The sequence below is a fragment of the Chiloscyllium plagiosum genome, unplaced genomic scaffold (assembly GCF_037043375.1).
Source record: "Chiloscyllium plagiosum isolate Xiang-an unplaced genomic scaffold, Cpla_swu_hap1 HiC_scaffold_28, whole genome shotgun sequence".
In the NCBI taxonomy this organism is placed as follows: domain Eukaryota; kingdom Metazoa; phylum Chordata; class Chondrichthyes; order Orectolobiformes; family Hemiscylliidae; genus Chiloscyllium; species Chiloscyllium plagiosum.
This window is the reverse complement of record NW_028270166.1, coordinates 16,926,751-16,941,894: the sequence shown is the minus strand read 5'-3', so window position 1 is coordinate 16,941,894 and position 15,144 is coordinate 16,926,751. Positions and strand designations below refer to the sequence as shown.

General features: G+C 36.9%; 1 protein-coding gene across 2 annotated transcripts in view; it reads left to right on the top strand.

Annotated features, from left to right (window-relative positions):
• Window positions 1–14,695, top strand: part of polrmt (polymerase (RNA) mitochondrial (DNA directed)) — a 114,585-nt gene extending 99,890 nt beyond the window's left edge. For both annotated transcript variants that reach the window (XM_043721278.2, XM_043721279.2), the window contains 6 exons: window positions 558–610; window positions 4,964–5,062; window positions 8,246–8,318; window positions 11,267–11,358; window positions 11,510–11,583; window positions 13,433–14,695. In XM_043721278.2, the coding sequence (XP_043577213.1) occupies window positions 558–610; window positions 4,964–5,062; window positions 8,246–8,318; window positions 11,267–11,358; window positions 11,510–11,583; window positions 13,433–13,482 (441 nt within the window). In that variant the 3' untranslated portion in view covers window positions 13,483–14,695. The remainder of the gene's footprint in view (window positions 1–557; window positions 611–4,963; window positions 5,063–8,245; window positions 8,319–11,266; window positions 11,359–11,509; window positions 11,584–13,432) is intronic.
• The last annotated feature ends 449 nt before the right edge of the window (window positions 14,696–15,144 follow it).

The following is a 15,144-nucleotide window of genomic DNA, read 5'->3' as shown; positions in this document are numbered from 1 at the left end:
ATGCTGGAGATCAGAGTCGAGAGTGTAGTGCTGGAAAAGTACAGCATCCGAGGAGCAGGTGAATCTGCTTCTCAGATGCTGCCTGACCTGCTGTGCTTTTCCAGAACCCCACACTCAACACTGGATCTAACATTTGGGAACTGGGAGTACAATAAATTTCTTTATCACCAACAATGTATGACTGTTGTGATGGATGATGTCAATCTATTAGCACGCACCAGAAATCAAATTTAAATTCTTATGTTCTGTATTGTTTTGTGACACAACAGGCTAATATAGAATTGAATACATGCAGAATGCAGACCAATTTCTCACATGCAGGTTAAATTCTGAGTTGACATAACAAATAGAAATTTGTAATGTTGCTTTAATGAAATTTAGCAATTCACAATTTAATGCATTTTTAAACGCAATAGTCTTTTGGCAATATTTAAAATTCAAACAAATGGCATATGTAAAGCATTGAAATTTGAGTTAATAGAATATAATTGTCACAATCAAGAATTTTTATTTTATTTTGTTAAAATGGGTGAAATTATTAAATTATTCTTTTACAGCTCAGAAGCAACCTTCAGAATTTGAATTTGCAAATAAGTCATGATGCAACTCAGTAAGTATTTCACCAATTTTGTCACTAACTTTTGTCTAAGAGAGTAACTTCATTGTTGTTAAAAATTAAGACGTCTTGTGTTTGGCTCAGATTGAGTGGGAAATTGAGGCTGATGTCGTAGTATACTAAATTATATTGTAACCTTTGCAAGCATTACACAAGTTAGCACTTTTAGTCAAAGGTAAGCAGAATTATGTTTTTTATCTCAGTTTTAGAAATAGGATTTAAAGTGTTTAATATAGAAGAAAGGTAAATTATCATTAACTAATGACCAACAATGTACATAAAATTTTCAGTTTACCCTTTTGCTTATGTAATAGATATCACAATACTTGCCTAATATTTGGCTTTCATGCCAAGGACCATTACCTAGTTAATTCTAATAGATTTATGTACACAATGCTGTTAGCTGTATAGACTTATCTTAACTTAATTTAAGCAAATACTGAATGGTTCCACCAGTTCAGTGTTTTAGTTGGCATATATTTTTAATGTAACCCACAAATGTACTCTGTGATTTGATAAAACAACAAATAGTTGTTGAAGCCCTTGAATAAAAGGAATAACTTATAGTGCCTTTAATGTCTCTTATGAAACTTTCTATGGGAACTTCTTGGGATCATTATTAAACTATGTATGGTATGGAATCATATAGGTCATATGGCCAAAGAGTGTACAATGAATTAGTATTTTTTAAAGGAGTGAATACATTAGATAATTTTAATATTTTGTCTAATTCCCTCTGATGTTAATCTGAGTAAAACTTTGATTACTCTTCCATAAATTTGTTTTGTCATTATCTCTCAAATTTCAAGAAAGTCTATACTTCCAGAACCAGCTGAAAGAAGTTAATAAAGCTTTGATCGCTGCTTGTTTGTGTATGATAGAACACTGCTGAAAATGTGTTGCTGGAAAAGTGCAGCAGGTCAGGCAGCATCCAGGGAACAGGAGAATCGACGTTTCGGGCATAAGCCCTTCTTCAGGAATGTCAGTCATAAGCCTGAAGAAGGGCTTATGCCCGAAACGTCGATTCTCCTGTTCCCTGGATGCTGCCTGACCTGCTGCGCTTTTCCAGCAACACATTTTCAGCTCTGATCTCCAGCATCTGCAGACCTCACTTTCTCCTATGATAGAACACTGCAGTACATAAATGACATTGGAATGAATGAATGATTGGAGTTGTTCTTTGCTTCATGTTAAGTGTAATTCAAGTCAGGTGTCAAGATAATTTGGCTAAAAGAGAGTTATTGCCAGAATAATGATTATACTCAGCAAAAGCAACGTCTTCTTTCAGATTTTGCAAGCATATAGTTAGTATAGAGCAGTATAGTTAGTGAAAGAAAGGGATCTTGCAGAATCTCTTCATTCAGATTCTGCAAGCATCTCCTTTCACTAACCATACTGTCCCGGAGCCTTAACAGCAGAATTATATCATTTTCACAGTGTTGTATCTCTGTTCAATGACAGTAGTTTAATGTTCTCATACAGATTGAATTTTAAACTCATCTTTAAAAATGACATTATATGGTAGCACAAGGTTATAATTGAAGACTTAGTCTTTCTTATTACTAGCGTTATTTCTCATGTCAGGTTTCCTCCCACAATCCAAAAATGTGCAGGTTAGGTGAATTGGCCATGCTAAGTTATCCATAATTAGAAGTAAACATAGGGTTTGGGTGGGTTACTCTTCGGATGGTTGGTGTGGACATGTTGCGCCGAAGGGTCTGTTTCCATACTGTCGGGAATCTTAAAACAGGTGAGGATAAAGAAACTCAAGGCATTTTCTATTTCCACATGTCTTTCTGTAGTCAGTGTCTCTGCTTTGCTGCCCCCTCGAGGTTCAGTTAAACAAATGAAGCAGTGATTTTACCTTAAATCTGACCAACATTCTCTCACTGGTGGGGGAAAAAAATCATCTTCCAGCAGAAAAGACTGAAAACAGTCCTTAATTGACTACAACTCAGCAGTCACAATGTATGCTATTGGAGAACTGGAAAATGCAATGTATTTTGTTTTTTTAAATCAAACTTTCCAGTGAAGCTCATAGAGCTTCCCAGTCCTCATCAGTTCCTATCATGATGATTTTTGCATTTACTGCCAGGTTTGTTGTCAACAGTACATTGTACAGTGTATTATTGGTGCGAAACAATTTTCTGTTGTGATCTGAACTGATCCTCATGTGAAGCAAAGTAAGATTATTTTGGCTCCAGGCAGTTTCATGTCCATCCAGTGTTAGTTGTGGTGCAATAACTGATTTAAGCTACATTTGTTTCATAAATGCTAAATTGATGCAAAACCACTTCAAACTAATATTAGTACTTTATTGATGTTACAGTGCCAATTTTATATTCTGCTCTCCGTCCAAGGGTATCAGTGAAGCATCATCTTGTTATCTCCAGTTCAAGACAGTATGACATGAAACTTCATTGTAGTATCAAACTGAGTCTAGAAAATGTTGATAAATTCTCCCGGGCTTCAGGAAGAACATCTTTGACAATCTCTGTAAGAAAGAAATGCAACTTGGAACTTACACTTTGACATTCCCAGAACCTCTGACATTAGATTGGATTGGGTTTGAACCTTAAGTGGGGTTGCAGGTCAGGAGAGGGAAGCAGTGAGAGTCAGTGAATGGGAGGTTCAGCTAGGGAATGTATCGGGTGCAGCGGATGCAATAAATGATGTGAATTTGTGCACCTCCACAAACATCATTTATTGCATCCTCCACTGCACCCGATGTGGCCGCCTCTATATTGGGGCGACAGGCTGCCTACTTGCGGAAAGTTTCAGAGAGCACCTCTGGGACACCCGGACCAACCAACCCAACCACCCCGTGGCTCAACAGTTCAACTCCCCCTCCCACTCCACCAAGGACATGCAGGTCCTTGGACTCCTCCATCGCCAGACCATAGCAACATGACGGTTGGAGGAAGAGCGCCTCATCTTCCGCCTAGGAACCCTCCAACCACAAAGGATGAACTCAGATTTCTCCAGTTTCCTCATTTCCCCTCCCCCCACCTTGTCTCAGTCAAATCCCTCGAACTCAGCACCTTCTTCCTGACCTCTCCGGCCTATCACCCTCACCTTGACCTCCTTCCACCTATCGCATTTCCAACATCCCTCCTCCAAGTCCCTCCTCCCTACCTTTTATCTTAGCCTGCTGGACACACTTTCCTCATTCCTGAAGAAGGGCTTATGCCCAAAACGTCGATTCTCCTGCTCCTTGGATGCTGCCTGACCTGCTGCGCTTTTCCAGCAACACATTTTCAGCTTAAAAATCCCAAAACCTCACAAGTTGTTTATCTTCTGATAGATTGCTCAGTGCCTGTCCCACAGTCTCTCTCTCTCTCAAAGAAAGCAGGATAAAACATGCCTTTTAAAGCCACGTGCACAATACTTTATTGAGCTGGATTTACATCAACTTAGCAAGTTTTTATTCATTTGTGTCCTTTTGAGTATCAGTGATTTTGTCACTATTAGTGACAGGGACTACTTGCCAAGCCCCTAACTTCTGGAAATCTCTCCCCGCACTTTCCTCCTAACTCAATTTCTTGCTTCAAGTTTTTTTTTAATACCTACTTCTAACCTAATATATCCATAGATAGCTTGATATGGTATTTTTCTTTATAATGGCCTGTGAAGTGCCTCATGGCGTTTTACTACATTAATGGTGTTCTATAAATAGAAGTGGTTAATGTTAATAATATTTTAAAATATTAAGCAGAGTTTCAGAGATTAAAAGCTATTATGTCATTTTATGTTTGGCATATACTGAAGTGTTCATTTAATCTATATTCCTCACGGTTTTTAAAACTGAAAGTGAACATCAAGGTTGTATCCAAAGTACACCAGTGGATGCACGTAAGTGACAGTATTGGGACAAACATGGATTTGAGTGGAATCAGTCTTGGGTTTTGGCAGTTGGGTGATAATCCTGGAGTTTGGCTGTATTTTGCTGTATTGCTAAGTGTAACCACATCAAGATGACTTTTTGGTTTCATCCATGAGTGCCAAGCCACTTAGGCTGGTTTCTTGGGGTTTGCTAAGCTTAAGGGTAAAATAAGGTTGTTTGACTCACTGGTGAATTGTGACATTGAAATGTTGACATTAGCTTGCCATTGTCAAATGTTGAAGTACAATTATGCCGTTTAAAAATATTGGCATCATTGATGTGCACCACCTGAAAAACCTTGAAAAAAAAGGATTTGGGAAGGTAAACTTATAATGGACAGGAAGGTCATACGCATGCCTTGTTAACATTGGATAGATATAAGATTATCATTGAAATTATTCCAATGTTCGTTACTTTGTAATGCAAACCACTAATGTGCTGATTTGTTTCCTTGTTTACTGCAGACGACCTGACACAGTCAAGCAGAAGAATGCTTTTCCTCCAAATTTCATTCATTCTCTTGATTCAACGCACATGATGCTAACAGCACTGTACTGTTATAGGTAAGCTATTGATTCAGTAATCAGACTGCAACAAGAGCATCATCACAACTAAAAAGTTTATACCTATTGTCTTTCGGTTTAAGGCTGTAACTTCATTACTTAGGATATCGTATTTTATTTACGCATGCATTCTTTAAAGTGTAAAGCAAAATATTAAAATCGATATATTTGATACAGTTACATAATTGCTTCCCCCATTCTATGGTGCCTACAAAGACTTCTGTTTAAAGTATTTAGTTGGGAATGGTGACTGCAATGGTTACATACGGAAATAATTTACAGGACAGCCTTATTAAATATTTGAGGCCATTTTCTTGTTCCAAGTTTTAATCAATATGGTCCATTTAGAGTTTGTATAAAATTTGACCTGGAGGTATTGTACAAAGTAGTTTGGAACTTGTAATTGTTCTTTACCCTGAGAAGAAATTTGTACATGCAGGAAGTGTTAGCTTACATAGATTAATACAAAAATATCTAAAACAAATTACTATAAAATCTTATTGAGGCTGAAATGACCATTTACTGGGCCAACAGCGAGGGGACATAAATCAGGTGAAAGAGAGTGACTACATTTTTCCCCTTTATGGCCCTTTCTGTTCCATTCCTGCTAGTGGATTTAAGCATATGCAATAAACTAGATGTATTTCACAATTGGTCAGAGTGTGCTGTTGCTTGTGGATGTTCAAACTTGTATTCTGGAAGACACTATTGAGATTAAATGAGCACAAACAGCGAACTGAAAATAACTTTCAGACATCAATTTTTTCCAACTAACCTGTTCCCAGAGCACTTTCATAAAATAACCTGTGACACCAGCTTATGATATAATTTCTTAATGGAAGCTAATGGCTGAAAAACAATTTTGAGATGTATTCAAATCTGTACTAATGAGTTTTTTTTTGCCATCAGGCCATCTCAATTAGCATCAACTGTTTATATGCAACCTTGTTTGATATTTTAGAAAGTACTTTGTTCAGTTAATTGTCTGTCACCATGTTGAAATATTTAGGCTGTAAGTGTGGTTTCTAAGCTTTCTAAATAATAGCTCAGCGTTTTAGTTGAAAAAAGCAATTTCTGAGATTTTGAAAGGCGCGTGCTTTATCCTTCAAATGTAAAGTCACTGTGTTTGGGGCTACATTTCTGAGTAGATAACATTGAATTATGTTTGCTTATTTGTTCCATTGCATTAGTTGCTAATGTGATGCAAGTTAAATCTGTTTTCAGGCAATTGGAATTTACTTAATTACAATATTTCATTGCTTTATTGAAATGGAGGTTGGTTCATATGACTATTATCAGACTTATCAAGCCTGCTTTGTCTATTTGATTGTGTAATCACACAGATGATCTAGCCACTCCGACTAACAATGTTTCCTGGGAAAGGGAAAATAAAAATAGAGGAAAAAAAGCCTTAGAGCAACTCAAAAAATGTTTCAATATATTAAGCAATTGAGAAAATTCTTGGAGTCACTGGTTATCTAAGATAGAAATGATCAGTTTCAGAATCGTACTATAGTATTAAAGGATTGTGTAGAGTCCATAATTAAACATACTTCACAATGTTTTTTAACATCTTCAAGCCAAAATTGCATTCTAATGTCAGACCTAACTCTTTGTGCATGTATTTGACAGGTTTGGTCTTCTACAACCCATCTCTATTTGAAAGAAAAACTTTATAATCTCCTTTTGAGCTTGCATTTCTACAAAATAATGGGCCAAATTCTTGTAGCATTGTTCATAACTGAGAGTTGCAAAACTTGCTATAATCCCGGAATCTTCTATGCACACTTTAGGATTTCAATCACTTTCATGGTGCTACAGTGGTTAGCACTGCAGTCTCTCAGCGCCAGGGTCCCATATTCAATTCCACCCTCGAGCAACTGTCTCAGTGGAGTTTACGCATTCTCCATGTGTCAATGTGCATTTCCTCCCACAGTCCAAGGTTGTTCAGGTTAGGTGGATTGGCCATGGGAAATGCAGGATTACAGGGATAGTATAGGCTCTTCAGAGGTTCGGTGTGTACTTGATAGGGCTAATGGCCTGTTTCTATATTGTAGGGATTCTATGATTCACAGATCTAGAAACCAACCTAGAAAATAATTCACGTGCTGGCACAACAGAGCCTTACATAGTTTAAACTATATTAGGCGAAGTCCAATCCATGTCTTTGAATGTCATGTCATTTCATGCGATTACCATATCACATTGTGTAATGTCAAAATAGTATAAGGTTTGAAAAATGTTCTATTTACAGAAGAAGGGAAATGAGATGAGATTTGTATATCTCGTTGAGTACTGTTGGTAGTGGTTCAGTCCATGAAAGGACAGTTATTTCTGATGGACTAGTTTTTAATGTTTCCATAAAATCTACTTCAGTATTTTGATTGCTATTCAACTAATAGATAAATGGAAATGGTAGCTATATTGTATCACCTGGTCACCTGTCATATCCACCAGCTGTTCAAAAGGAAAGGTCACTTGATTAAATGCTTTATGTAAATTGCAGCTTCATTCTCCTGGCTCCACTGTCAAAGCTGTTTATGTTCATTATATGGCTAAGATAAACAAGTTGGCTTTATATAACACTCCTTACACAGAAGGGCAAGGAAACAGTAAAGATGCGAACATCTAACAGTAAAATAAAAAGGCAATGCTAAAGGAATAGTGAAAAAAATTAGACTTTAAAAGGTTTCTGAAGCCAATGTTGAAGTTAGTAAGACTCAGACACATTTTGCAAAGAATTACAGGGCAGTAGCGTAGTGACTGACAATGGAATGGTCATTCATCAATAATCCAGAGCAAGTAAATGATCATTTCGGGAATGGATAATTGTTTCAGTGAGGTGAATAGAGTGGCCTGAAGTTAATGATCTTGAAGTTAGTTCACTGGGGGACAAAAGGAGAAAGAACAGAGTTGTTGGTAAAACTGTACTATGACAGAGAAAGGATGGGTGTGGGGTTTAGACTATCTAATGTTTTTAATGTGTAGAGGAGATAAGACTGTTGAGAGAATTCATAAGGTATTGATTTAAGCTGAAGTTGTGGAAGATGTACAATTTTAAAGTCTGCATTCTTGGTCACAAATTAAGTACACTGAAAAAAGCTGATGGACTTCAGCACTAGAATCATCCTATCTCTCTGCATTGAATGAAAATGTAATTGTCATAACTTTGTGTCTTTGCAGTGCTGGGATAACATTTGTTTCTGTCCATGACTGCTTCTGGACGCACGCATTCACAGTAGATGTCATGAACAAGGTAACTATAGTCCTTTATATTATTGGTGCTGTTCAAAAATGATCAGAAATATGATATTGTGTAAGAAAAATAATTTTGCAGCAATTGCTCCACCGAATTATTTATTATATATGCTTTGTGAAAATGAATACCTTGTGTATCTTAATTTTCTGTAGTGGTTTTTTAATGTCATAAGTTTTCCCTCTTGGTCTTTCTGCAAATATCTGAACTTTAATTTGCAGTATAATTGTAAAACAGAATTTAAAAAGATCCCATTTGCAAAATGGCTTGTTATAATATCACTTTCCCTTTCCCAAAGAGTGCATTGGCTTAGGAGTTTTTGTTTTCTGGAAACCGTGACATGGGTAATAGAGTCAAAACACCCTAGGGTTTGAAAGCTCACATCACGCATATGGTGTCATTGTCACAAAGCTGGCAACCGTAATTGTTAGAAAATAGTATGTGGAGTAGAATGGATTGAAAATTGTATTCCAAAATGTAACCTTCCTGTGTATAGAGTCATAGAGTTGTACAGCATGGAAACAGACCCTTCGGTCCAACTCGTCCATGCCGAGCATATATCCCAATCCAATCTAGTCCCACCTGCCAGCACCCGGCCCATATCCCTCCAAACCCCTCCTATTCATATACCCATCCAAATGCCTCTTAAGTGTTGCAATTGTACCACTCTTCACCACTTCCCCAGGCAGCTAATTCCATACACGTACCACCCTCTGTATGAAAAAGTTGCCCCTTAGGTCTTTTTTATATCTTTCCCCTCTCACCCTAAACCTATGCCCTCTGGTTCTGGACTCCCCAACCCCAGGGAAAAGACTTTTGTCTATTTATCCTATCCATGCCCCTCGTGATTTTGTAAACCTCTATAAGGTCACCCCTCAACCTCCGACACTCCAGGGAAAACAGCCCCAGCCTGTGCAGCCTCTCCCTGTAACTCAAATCCTCCAACCCTGGTAACATCCTTGTAAATCTTTTCTGAACCCTTTCAAATTTCACAACATCCTTCCAATAGGAAGGAGACCAGAATTGCACGCAATATTCCAACAGTGGCCTAACCAATGTCCTGTACAGCCACAACATGACCTTCCAACTCCTGTACTCAATACTCTGACCAATAAAAGAAAGCACTCCAAACACCTCCTTCACTATCCTATCTCCCTGCGACTCCACTTTCAAGGAGTTATGTGTCCACTGATGAAAGTCAACAAGCAGATGAATATAAATAGTAGCAGAAATAGGCCATTCAGCTCTCAAGTGTACCCTGACATCCAACACGATCATGACTAATGTTCTCCAGGCCTCAATCCTTTTGTGCCATTTCATCATGGCCCTTAACTCCTTGATATTTCACAAATCTATCAACTGCTTCTCAAATTACTTTCAACGATCTAGCCACCACAACTCTGAGGTTGAGAAAAAATATGTATAATTTTTTCGGGGATAAATGGATCAACAGTTGCAAGAAAAACTCATGAGAAAATGTGCAAGAATTTTTTTCTGGCCTTCCCACCAAACAAAATAGTTTTGCACCATCAGCTGAATGGAAAATAAATTCTAAAATAGTAAAAGAGAAATAATTAATTTACAAAACTTTCAAAATTCCACTCATGGGTGTTTTTGAATGTTGTAAAATAGTTTGCTTTTAAAATTAATGTTAGGGCATCTAGACCCTAATGAGCATTTGCATCACCTGAAAGTCAGCTAGCAGACAACAGTAATAAACACTGACCGAAGCCCCACAAATAATGTGTTCAAATTTCTAGACGGTACTCTTCAAAACCCTGTCCAAACCCTATACTTTTCCACATTTGAAATCCACCTTAAAGTAATCTTTCCATCATTTTTTCAGTCTCCTCTTACTGTATAGTTCATTGGTTTTCCATTACTCCCTTTATCCATCGATTTTTCCCTCATTTTATAACAGCTGCTATATTGATGCAAATTGATGTTACCTGTTAGATCAATGACCTGCTGGCCTTGTTACACAAGTGCTTCAATGTTGAAAAACATCCAAACTGCTGCCAATAGATGCAAAGCTTGTTAATATTACAGCACTACTGTAGCCTAATGCTTTTAATTAACTTTTTATTTGTAAAATTTAAAGAATACAGGATATTTTGTATGATTTCAGTAAACTGAGTCGAACTTATCAACCGAGCTCGGAGACTTGAAAATATCTATAAAACATTTGCCATAAGCTAGGAAAGTTTTCTCTAAGTGACGTGATTAGTGGAAGGCATATACTGAATAGATGACTTAAGAGTAACCTTGTACTGCAATTCAACTTAATTTTGATGTTTTCTATAGCTCCAATTTTGTGAAATTTGATAAAACAATCATTCTCCTCTCTATTAGTATTTCAGCATAAAGTTGAGTCAGTAAAATATTTGAATGACAATTTTGGCTGTGCTGCAAATGTCTTTATAATGATTAGATTAGATTCCGTACAGTGTGGAAACAGGCCCTTCGGCCCAACCAGTCCACACCGACCCTCCGAAGAGTAACCCACCCAAAACGATGGGCAATTTAGCATGGCCAGTTCACCTGAACAGCACATCTTTGGATTGTGGGAGGAAACCAGAGCACCTGGAGGAAACCGACGCAGACACAGGGAGAACGTGCAAATTCCACACAGACAGTCGCCCGAGACTGGAATCGAACCTGGGACCCTGGTGCTGTGAGGCAGCAGTGCTAACCACTGAGCTACCATGCCACCCTTAATTAATTGAAACATATGAGATCTTTCTCCTCTTTAACCTTTGATAAAACAAGATTTCAGAAATGTATTTCAACAAAACTGCAGCTCTATTACAGTGAGGTTACAGTAATTGTTCCTAAAGCCTTTTGGTCCTAATTGGACAACACCGATACCTTCCAACCTAATCTCATTTAACCAATAAGGCAATGCAGTAATCTATATTGTAAGTAAGCAGTGTGCACTTGTGTTGTAGGTTTGCCGTGAGCAGTTCGTTGCCCTGCATAGCCAACCTATTCTTCAAGATCTTTCCAAATTCCTGGTAAACAAATACCGCTATAACATTCCGTGAGTATTGAGCGAGTTTCACTCCATACAATATCATTATCTGTTCAAACATAGACTTGTAACAATCAGAGGCAAGAAATAGTAATGCTTTGATATCTTTGAACTCTTTAATATAGACAATGGTTTCAGTCAAATATTTCTGTCTTTGCAGTGCTGATCGAAAAAGCAAGAAGCTTCAGGACTACCAAAGAATGATGGAGTTACTTTCTAAAGAACTGAAAATAGGTACTGAACAAAATGGTTTAGAAAAAAGCAAATTAAGTCTGGCATTAGATTAGTAGGACATGCCTAGTCTAAGTCAAATTAGTTAATTTACCTGTGTGCTCTTTAAATAAAATACTATGGCTTTTAGAGTACTTTCTCTGAAGGGGAGAACAATAATGATGAACTTTAAGGCAGCTGGATGAAAGAAATTAGATTAAATGCCTTAAAGGAAAAAAAATAGTTGTATAACAACTGCAGTAGTCTCTTGATGAGAATTGACACTATTTTGCTTCACTTTGTTTAACCAGTGAAGTAATTCCTGGATGTGATTTATTTGTTTTAAGTATTTTTGCCAGTTACTTCACTACTCCAACTCCCTTTTCTGCAGCCATTGATACCACTCTTTGATGCATTATTAAGGAGTTTGTTATTTTTCTTAAGAATTCTGGACATTTTGGCTGTATGCAATTTTTCATGGAAATTAACGCACCTAAATCCAAAATTGCACTCATTTAGTACATGTGCGTTATCTTCCAGTGAGGGTCACTGTAGCTCTAGCCACTTTGTCTGCTTTTGAAACCATGGCAACTGACCCAGGGTGTGGCACTTACCATTATCTATGATAAGATCTGTTGGCTTAATAACATATGTGGATCTTGCTGTATCTACTGTATCAAAGGACAGTACAATACAATAGGGATGTGGTGGCATAGTGGTAAAATCTCTGGGCTAGCAATCTAGAGGCCCAGGCTAATGATATGGGGCCATGAGTTCAAGTATCATCACAGCAACTGTCAGAATTTAGTTTTAATTAATAAATCTGGAACTGAAAGTTACTGTCATTAATGGTGCCACAAAGCAATTGCGATTATCAAAAAGACACTTCTGAGAAGACCTACAAGTGACTCCATACCCGCAGCAATGTGATTGGTGCTGTCACCTTTGAAATGGTGGAGCAAGCGACTTGATTCAAGAACAGCAATTTTCAATATCATTTCTAAATTTATGGCTTCATGTGAACAAAGTGTGAGTAATTTGTATTAATAAGTTGAAAGTGTAGCTGGCTTAACAATTTTGGGGAAATGGAAAGGATAGGAAGAGGAAAAATATCTTGTGTGACCTGGGCTTAGTCTGCAGTATGTTAATTGTGAATTTAATTCCTTCCTTTTGATATGTGAAGTAATATTGAACCTTTGCTCATGATATGGTGCATGTTCTTCACTCACCTCCTGTAACTGCCATATTACAACAGATTATCTCGCCTATTTAAGATTCTGAAATTCCAGATAAAGAAATGTACGTTGGCTTGGAAAATCAAAATTTGTGAAATAATTCTCAAGATTTCAACAGTGACAGACTATACCACATTTGCAACAATTGTTTTCCATGTAATCTGAAAGTTGAGGCCTTTTAATGATTTTGGATTTAATTATGCTTCTGAAACAATACAACTTTTCCTTGAAGAAATGACTGCGCTCATTGCAGAATTCAAGAAATTAAGGAAGAGTCTTTGTTGGGAGATGACCACTTCAAGTACTAATTAGTTCATTAAAGTGATCTTTAATGCCTCAGTGAATCCATTCATTCATCGCTCACTCTTCAATCATCACTATTTATTCAATACAAAAGCATAGTTAAACTGTTAAAAAGTTTGGAATGCCTTTTCAAACATTTTGCATATGTTTGAAAACATTCCAACTTTTTCTAATGTTTTATTTTTGCTTAAAAATATGGATTAATTAAGATTTAATTAACAGTACGAAAAACCTAAATGTCCCCTTCCACTGTGAACTTGACTTGATTTCAATCAGTTCTTCCTTTCTGATTCACTTGTTTATGCAAGACTGATTGTGTTTTTATATCCTTTCAGGTGAATTTGATCTAGAGAAGGTTAAAGAATCTACTTATTTCTTCAGCTGAAGATATCAGAATGAAGGGAAGATATTTACAAGCATCTGCCCTTTGATCTCCAGAAAAGTCCTCTAATTAAAAGCAAAGTATCGCAAATACTGGAGATCTGGAATAAGAACAAAGTGCTGCAGAAAATCAGCAAGTCTGGAAACATCTGGAGAGACATAGCAAGTGCTAAATTGCTAGTCTAGCACGACTCCTCTTCAGATATCTTCCCGTTGTTTATTGGATACATGAAAGGCTTAAGCTGGGAAAGGAATTTATTGTTTCAGTGAAATAGCTGAAGAGTTTGTTTTGTACTGTTGACCTGTGTAAATCTTTCCTGTTTATGATAGGTTCCATGAAAACTTGATAAAACTACCAAACAATAATACATCTCTCTTTTGATCTGAAGATTAAATTGACCACCATTGACAAAATAATACCATCTGGAGGAATTAAGTAAAATCTTATGTCTTGCTAAGTATATGGTGAACAAAGTCAGAAATAATGTTTTTGTACTATTTCTGTTTCAGCTATTTGTCATCCTTACATAGGGGTTTACAGAACCCAAGTTCTGCAAATGTTTGTTCTTAAAGTGACAGGACATATCTCAGCGCAGAATGCGAGGTGAGAAAGGAGATGCTAGCATCATGAAATGCACATCCCTTACATCCTCGTATCAAAGTTGTTGTTTCCCCACCAAATGTAATCCTATTTCAGTTTTTAAATTTGAGAAATTTCACTGTAAATGTTTCCAAGAAGTAAAATGTTTCAAATTAATTTTCAATCTAATTTTTGCATCTGTTCTTAACACATCATGGCAGTTACTATGAACTCCTGTAAATTTGTATTTCATTAACCTAATGAATGAAAAGTGATAAAATCTGTAAGGGGAAGAATTACTGTACAAACACACTTGCATCCCACTTTCTAGCTTTCTGTATCTCCTTATTGAAGGAAAACAGTCCTTAGTTTTAAAACCTCTTTCCACCGGGCTCTTATGGTTGTGAAAAACCCAGGATTTATCTTTGTTAAAGAATATGACTACTGCAGCTTTCATTGCTTTGCAAATTTAGTGAAAAGGAATTGTGACCTCCCTGTCTGTCTCTGAGGGAAATCATTGAATTTCCTATCACTTGTTAGTGAATGATTCACATTGTTAAACTGCATCAGATTTCTAATTACAGAAAGTTTGACATGATTGTATTTTTTTATAATAAATTATTGGATCTGAAAAATGGCTGCCAACTACCCTGTGCTATTTTGTTTAACATTCTACAGAAGTTTACACTTGTAGAAGTGTTCATATCCACATATGTTGTTGGTTGTTGATGAAAATTGTTTTTTATCACGGCACGGTCCAACCAGTCCATGCTGAACATAATCCCAAACTAAACTAGTCCCACTTGCCTGCTCCTGGCCCATATCCCTCCAAAGCTTTCTTATTCATATAATTATTCAAATGTCTTTTAAACATTGTAATTGTACCCACATTTCCCACTTCATTAGGAAGTTCATTCCACGTGCAAACCACCCTCTGTGAAAAATTTGCCTCCAATGTCTTTTTTTAAATCTCTCTCCTCTCACCTTAAAAATGTGCCCCCTAGTCTCAAAATCCCCAATTCTAAGAAAAAGACAACTACCATTAACTTTATCTATACCTCATTATTTTATAAACTTCTATCAGGT